At 34.2% G+C, this 7,853-nt stretch overlaps 1 protein-coding gene across 1 annotated transcript; it reads left to right on the forward strand.

Annotated features, from left to right (window-relative positions):
- The first annotated feature begins 2,984 nt into the window (after positions 1-2,984).
- Positions 2,985-7,818, forward strand: LOC105121994 (probable boron transporter 2). Its single transcript, XM_011020891.1, has 13 exons — positions 2,985-3,408; positions 3,702-3,951; positions 4,127-4,209; positions 4,302-4,494; positions 4,622-4,760; positions 4,973-5,138; positions 5,255-5,421; positions 5,506-5,679; positions 5,782-5,877; positions 6,097-6,234; positions 6,538-6,857; positions 6,973-7,240; positions 7,514-7,818. The coding sequence occupies exons 2-13, from the start codon at positions 3,848-3,850 to the stop codon at positions 7,811-7,813; spliced, it is 2,148 nt and encodes a 715-aa protein (XP_011019193.1). The 5' UTR covers positions 2,985-3,408; positions 3,702-3,847; the 3' UTR covers positions 7,814-7,818.
- The last annotated feature ends 35 nt before the right edge of the window (positions 7,819-7,853 follow it).

Genomic DNA, 7,853 nt, shown 5'->3' on the forward strand with positions numbered 1-7,853 from the left:
CTGGAGATAAGTTAATTTATTTTGATTATTTACAGGTACTCGATTATACTTAACTCGTGAAAAGTGAGGCGTAGCATCTTCCACAACTTTTAGCTTGATTAAGATAGTACTAAAAGACCTATCAGGTTGTGGCTCAGTGGTGTTGGTGCAACTCTCCTTCCTTCGAACTTTGGTTCGAGTCCTAGTGGGAGTAGGGCTGGAGAGTTGTTTTCTTCGTGTCTTTATCGAGTCCTTTTTGTGTGGTATGCTTGTCACCCCCGCGGTGCCTTACCTGTTCATCGGGCTTGCCGAATGTTCAGTGGGCCGTGGGATTAGTCGTGGTGCACGCAAGCTGACCCGGACATCCATATTAATAATAAAAAAAAAAGATAGTACTAAAAGATTTACATTCATATCCTTTGACGTGTGAACATGTTTTTTTTCCGCCTTGACTCACTCTCGATCAATTTTTGTATGTCTAAATTAAATTTTAATCAGAATATCATATAATAATTTGGTGTGTTTAAAGAAACTTCTTGATTGCCTATACGCGAATCTGCATTATTTTTTTAAAAAAAATATTTAAATGTTATTAATATATTTTAAAAAATTATAAAAAATTAATAACTCGAATTATAAATTTGACCAACTAAATAAGTTGGTTTTATTTGAATCAAGTGGAAAAAAAAGAGACAATAATATATATATATATATATATATATATATATTAGAAAACTCGATTAACAAGGGCCAAAATAAATAAAAAATTGATACACTGTTAATTTAAATTAAAAATAATAAAAATTTTATAGAAAAGTCGAGACAAAAAAAATATAAAAATAAGGATCAAATTAAAAACGCTAATACATAATTGAAAAAAAACCTTGAACATATATAGATTTTTTCAACGTATTTTTTAATATGAAAAATCATAAATGTCACTTGAAAAAATTATGCACACAACCAATTAAATAAATCACAAATTATTGTGTAAATAAATAAAAGTAATTAACAATAGAAAAAATATAATTAGAAAAATCAAGAGATCAATGAAGATCAAGATATTTAATTTTGCAATACAGGTTATGTATCTAATTATATTTAATAAATTTTTATGAGAAAATCAATTTGCAATAGATATTGACACAAATAAAATTTATTGGACAAAATAAAAAAAAAATATTATACAAGGTTGTATATATTAAAATTATTATAAAAAATAAATATTTAATTTATATAAAACATACAAATAAATTACAAATAAATCATACTAACTTCATAAAAATTAAACACGTCTAGTATAACTAAAAAGTAATTGTTATTAAACAAAAGCTGAAAAACCAAAAAAAATAATTGATAAAACATATTAATTAAAATATTATTTAAAAAAATATAAAAAAAGCTATTAATATAAAAAAATTATTTTTTAAAAAAAAAGGTTAAGCACTACTAGCCCTGAGAAGCCAAACCTAACTCTTGGCCGAGTTAAGAAAAGTGCACACGAGCCTCTCTCTTTTTTTGAAAAAACTTTATTAGGGTGGATGATGCATCATTCGCGCCAATTGATTGAAAATAAAAAAAAATAATGCATAACAATCTTAGAATTTGACTACTAGTGTGACAAAAAAACATGTAAAAAAATCATTGATATGTATGTGTATGTGTGTGTGTATATATATAAACAAAGCTAAGTATTGTTAAGCCTAATAAGTCAGACTTAGCCATTGGACAAGTTAAAAAAGACACGCATAAGCCTTTTTTTAAGTTTATTAAGGTGGGTGACATATTATCTGTTTCAGTTAATTAGAAAAAAAATTCATAAAAATCTTAGAATTCAACTATTGGCATGGTAAAAAAAATATGATTTTTTTCTACCCAAAACCCATTTTAAAGGTAATTTTAACCCAAGACACATTATAAACCTTGTTAAATCAATCCTCAACCTAAAAAAGAAAAAATAGACACTTCAAAACTTGAAAATTAACCAAAAATTAAAATTTTCTTAAAGGTATATCTATTTTTTAGGTGTTTTAAAGGTAGAAAGCATATAATCTTAAACCTTCTTATCGTATAAAATATTTTAATAAAACAATTAATCATTTTGATGGTCAAAATCTTACTTATCTATAACTTTTTTTTCTAAACTGGAATCCAACTATCTTCTTTTTTGTTCACCTAAAACTAACTAAAAAAGAAAAAATAAAGATTAATATCAAAATATATTTTTAAAAAATTAAATGGATTATTTATCTCGTAACTTAAAAAGATAAAAGATTAAAAAAAAACGTTTCAAATAAATTGTAGCCCTAGCATTTATTTAATCCTTTTTTATCATTCTAGTTCTTTATCTTTTAATTTAACCCTTATAAAAAAATTAAATACAATTTAACTTTAATTTGGGTTTAAAATGATTCATGTAAAAAGTAATTTTTAAGATCAATTAATTCTTTTTAGATTAACTATTATAATTCATAGTAAACTTTGAGATCAGTAAAAATAGTTACGCTGTTTACCCCCCCTGCTTTAGTTGTTGTTAATAATAATAATAATAATAATAATAATAATAATAATAATAATAATAATAATAATAATAATAATAATAATAATAATAATAATAATAATAATAATAATATTGTTCTAGAATGACAACTTAACAAGCAAAACTCAAGTATTATAATTATGAATTAACACCGCTTGTGAGATGTTAGTGTGTATCCGACATGCATGCATAGAGAGTCAAGGTACAATTCATAAAAGATTGTGGTACAGAGTTTAATTTTCAATTAAACCACTCCGCAATCTGTGCTCCAATAATGATACGAATATGCACAAGGATGTATTTGTTTATTAATTTGAGAATAAATTATTCTAACATGCTATCAGCTAAGCTCACAAAAATATACACACCCGCACAAGGAAAAGCTTTGAAAATGGACATCACCGTAGAGATCAGTGAAGCTACTTGGATGCTTCTTTGTAGCCAGCTTGTCATGGACTGGCACACTCTCTTTCACAGTCACAGAAGCAGACATATAACAATACATGCATACAGACACATGAAAAAGCAACCCTTCATCGGTTCTCTCTCTCACATTGAAAGCTAAGCCAAAAGCTGCTTCTTCCTTTTTTCCCTTGCATTTTCATTTCTTTTGAGTTGGTAAATATTCCACATTGCATCTACTTTGGGTCCCTTCAGTTTACATCAATCGCACTATTTATTTATCTGTAGAAAGTCTCTTCTTTTCTCAGGGTTGTTTATTATATACAAGTTCTATGTTTGTATTTTTGCTGCGTAGCAATGCCCTTTTCACTCCCTTTTGACCCCCATCACTACCAGCATCAAATCCACAGTGTTCCCTTTCCAGGTCTTTATATTCGGAGCTTTCCTTCCTGCACTTCTCTGTGTCCAAGATTCAACATTGTTTCAAGGTAAATATTGAGTTCTCATAAAATGGCAAGTTTTTAGTAAATGCCTATCATTTTAGATTCACGCATTTGTGGCTTGTCTGGCTACCTGGGTAACACATCTATACTCAGTTTTCATTGATGTAGCGCTGTTTTGTTTTTTGATTCTTTGTTGTGCTTCAAGTGCACAGATTTGACTGTCTCGTGTCGTAGTGATAGATTTGTATGATTAAGATGACCTACCACATTCATCTAACAACTTCGCAATGATCAAGTTGATCCCGCTTATTATGTTATCTTTGGGTAAAAATCCTCAGGTTGTCTATAGGCCTACAAATCAAGCGAACATTATTTGCATCTGAAACACAACCGTAAAAGCAACTTCTTTGTCGAAAGCTTCGTGTTTCGGGCACATAGTTAAAGCAAAAGGAGGTGATTTACTGCCTTGGTCATAGAAGAGGTCATGGAAGAGAGCTTCGTGCCATTTCGCGGAATCAAGAATGATCTTCAAGGGAGATTGAAGTGTTACAAGCAGGACTGGACTGGTGGTTTCAAGGCGGGCTTCAGGTATCTATTGGCATGAAGGATCAACTATAATATTCAAATCATACTGTAGGATTGTGCTTTAGACAGGGTCCAGTGTGAAAGTTCCGGGCTGTTTCAATTGCTAGTTTTTTCTTTTTGCTGAATTTTGTCTTAAAATAACGGTGCTAGCTCGGATTCTTACTCAAATTTGTTTTAGGATTTTGGCTCCGACCACGTATATATTTTTCGCATCAGCAATTCCAGTCATTTCATTTGGAGAGCAGTTGGATAGAGATACAGGTAAACCATTATGCTCCAATTTTATAGCGAACTCTCTTCATACATCTGTCTGGTAGCGTATTTATCATGTTCTTGCTTCCTTTTATTGACAGATGGGGTTCTCACAGCTGTTCAGACCTTGGTTTCAACTGCATTATGTGGAATTATTCACTCCATTATTGGGGGTCAGCCTTTGCTGATCCTTGGAGTGGCAGAGCCAACTGTAATTATGTATACGTTTATGTTCAATTTTGCTAAAAACATACCTGATCTGGGATCAAAGCTCTTCTTAGCATGGAGTGGATGGTATTGTCTACTCTCCTGGCTGCAGATTGGATCATTATTTTCTTCTCCTGAATCAACGTTTGAGGCCTTTATTAGTTTTAGGTGTGCCTGCCTTGTGTTAGCACTTAATGGTTACTCTGATGGGCAGGGTGTGTGTATGGACTGCTATCTTGCTCTTTCTGCTGTCTATCTTAGGAGCTTGCTCGATTATTAGTAGATTTACTCGTGTAGCAGGGGAATTATTTGGCCTTCTGATTGCCATGCTTTTCATGCAGGAAGCTGTAAAAGTGAGGAAACCAATCTTTTTTCTTTCTTTGTCCTTCTATGTTATCAGCTGAGCAACAGAATTGACTAAAATTACTTTAATTCTAACGTGACTAAGAATTTAGAAAAACAATAACATAACTTGCAAAAGATTTAGTTTTTCAATTGTTGATTTATTTATACAATGCCTCCTACAGTTTTGCTGAAGTTTTTGATTTATATGGGGGTTTGTTAGGGACTTGTCAATGAGTTTGGTATACCTAGGAGAGAGAATCCAAAGTCAGTTGAGTTTCAACCTTCATGGAGATTTGCGAATGGGATGTTTGCTTTGGTACTATCATTTGGACTTCTGCTAGCTGGATTAAGGAGCAGAAAAGCTAGGTCTTGGCGCTATGGTTCTGGTAAGAACATTGAACTTTGAGTGAAACTTCCAGTCACCCAACTTCATGTCTGTATATCCAACACCAAAATATCAAAATCACCGAGTCACTGAAATTATTACCGTTACTTTTTATAGGATGGCTTCGAGGCTTTATAGCAGATTATGGTGTGCCTTTGATGGTTTTGGTCTGGACTGCTGTTTCTTATATACCATCAGGAAGTATTCCAAAAGGAATCCCAAGGCGTCTTTTTAGCCCCAATCCATGGTCACCAGGCGCATTTGAGAACTGGACTGTCATGAAGGCATGACTAATCGATAGAATTTGCAGTTTTCCCATCTTCTAGACACAAAAGTCGTATTAACATTCTATTTTGTCAACTCAACAGGATATGCTAAAGGTGCCATTTCTTTATATAATTGGAGCTTTCATTCCAGCAACAATGATTGCAGTCCTGTATTATTTCGACCACAGTGTAGCATCTCAGCTTGCTCAACAGAGAGAATTTAATTTGAGAAAACCACCTTCTTTCCACTATGATCTACTTCTCTTGGGATTTATGGTACATAAGAATTCTGCTCTCCTGCTCACCACCCCTTTTGATTTACTTTGCTTCTAGATGACAAAAGTAGGGAATTGGTAAATATTGAAAATTTTGTGGCAGGTCATACTGTGTGGTCTTATTGGAATTCCTCCGTCAAATGGTGTCATTCCACAATCTCCAATGCATACTAAGAGTTTAGCAACACTGAAGCACCAAGTATACATCTCAACTATGCGACTGACTGTATTATTCTGCATTTCCATTCCTCGGCCTCTGATTGATAGTTCATGTTTGCCACCAGCATGAGCATCCTTAAAATTCCCAGAGATAAATAATGAAAAAATTGAAAACACTTGATCACATGGACATTCATATGCACCAATCCACTGACAAATGCTTAGTTTTTTCACACTAGTTCTTGTATGTCATGTGCAGATACTTCGTAATCGACTTGTGGCAACAGCACGCAAATGTATGGGTAAGGATGCAAGTCTAGGGCAAGTGTACGACAGCATGCAAGAAGCTTATCAACATATGCAGACCCCGTTAATTTACCAAGAACCTTCTGCTCGGGTATTTCCACTTGTTTATTGTTTTGTAGATACTACATACATCAAAAGATTACTGTTGATGATCAAATTGTCTCCAATTGTAAGTATCATAGTTGTGAATCCGGCAGCCTAGGAATTTAAGATGGCAAATAGCAACCAAAGGTGTAGGAAGTTTCGAGAAACTGAAATCATCTTGAGATAATTTATGCATAACCTTTTGGCAGCAAAATAATCGTGGTTCTTAAATGTTTTTCTCTGAAATATGATTGATTAGTATGGGCTCACTATTAAAATGCCTGCACTCGTTGGCATGTTGCGTGGGCAGGGATTAAAGGAGTTGAAAGAGTCAACAATTCAGATGGCGGCAAGCATGGGAAATATTGATGCCCCAGTAGATGAGACAGTATTTGACATTGAGAAGGAGATTGATGATTTATTACCAGTTGAGGTGAAAGAACAGCGGCTCAGTAATCTGCTTCAAGCTATAATGGTGGGAGGATGTGTTGCAGCCATGCCTTTCATTAAGAAGATCCCAACCTCAGTACTATGGGGTTATTTTGCATTTATGGCCATTGAGAGCTTACCGGGTAATCAGTTCTGGGAGCGCATCTTACTGCTGTTCACTGCTCCAAGCCGGAGATACAAGTAGCCACCTGGGACCACTTTCTTCTCCCTTGTTTTTATCTCATCCGTCTCTCTGATTTTCTTGGCAAATAACTAAACTCTATTCTTTTGCCTCCTCGTTTTTTTACCTTTTCAGATTGCTGGAGGAGTACCATACCAGTTTTGTGGAAAGCGTACCTTTCAAGACAATTGCGATATTCACAATTTTCCAGACTGCTTATTTGCTCGTCTGTTTTGGTATTACGTGGATTCCAATTGCTGGAGTTCTTTTCCCTTTGATGATCATGCTTTTGGTTCCTGTGAGACAATACATTTTGCCCAAGTTTTTCAAAGCAGTGCACCTTCAGGATTTGGATGCAGCAGAATATGAAGAAATTCCCGCTTTATCATTCAGTCTAGCAACTGTAAGCTTTTTATTCTCCCTCCTTACAAGTAGTTTTAAGTCGGTAGCTTTTATTGCCTTAATATCTGATTCACATTAATATTTGACAAAACAAAGAAAGCAATTATAGTGTTATTACATAAGCATATGTCGTTTGTCGATCATGTGCATTCAACTATACAGTCCTGTTGTAATTTTAATGTAACTGAAGTTTTCGACAGGCACAACGAGGGGTCAATCAGTTACTCATGGCAACTTATGTTTCCTGCATGTTTGATTGATTGTTTGATATCAGGAGGCAGAGATGAGCAGGGCAGCTTCATTTGCAGATGATGGAGAAATTTTAGACGGGATCATCACTCGTAGCAGAGGGGAGATAAAACGCATGTGCAGCCCCAGAGTACAAAGTTCTGATGCGACATCATCAAAGGAATTCGGGAGCATTCAGAGCCCACGGTTTTCCGATAAGGTGTATAGCCCTCGAGTTGGTGAAGTGCGAGGGGATTGTAGTCCTCGATTAGGCGGAACTGGAAGAGGACCATTTAGTCCGAGAATCGGAGAATCAAGATTATCAAATTTAGGAAAAAGTGGTTAGAATTAGAAAAAATATATACAGCGGGGGGGGGGGGGTTTGC

The sequence above is a fragment of the Populus euphratica genome, unplaced genomic scaffold (assembly GCF_000495115.2).
Source record: "Populus euphratica unplaced genomic scaffold, PopEup_1.0 scaffold1.1, whole genome shotgun sequence".
In the NCBI taxonomy this organism is placed as follows: Eukaryota; Viridiplantae; Streptophyta; class Magnoliopsida; order Malpighiales; family Salicaceae; genus Populus; species Populus euphratica.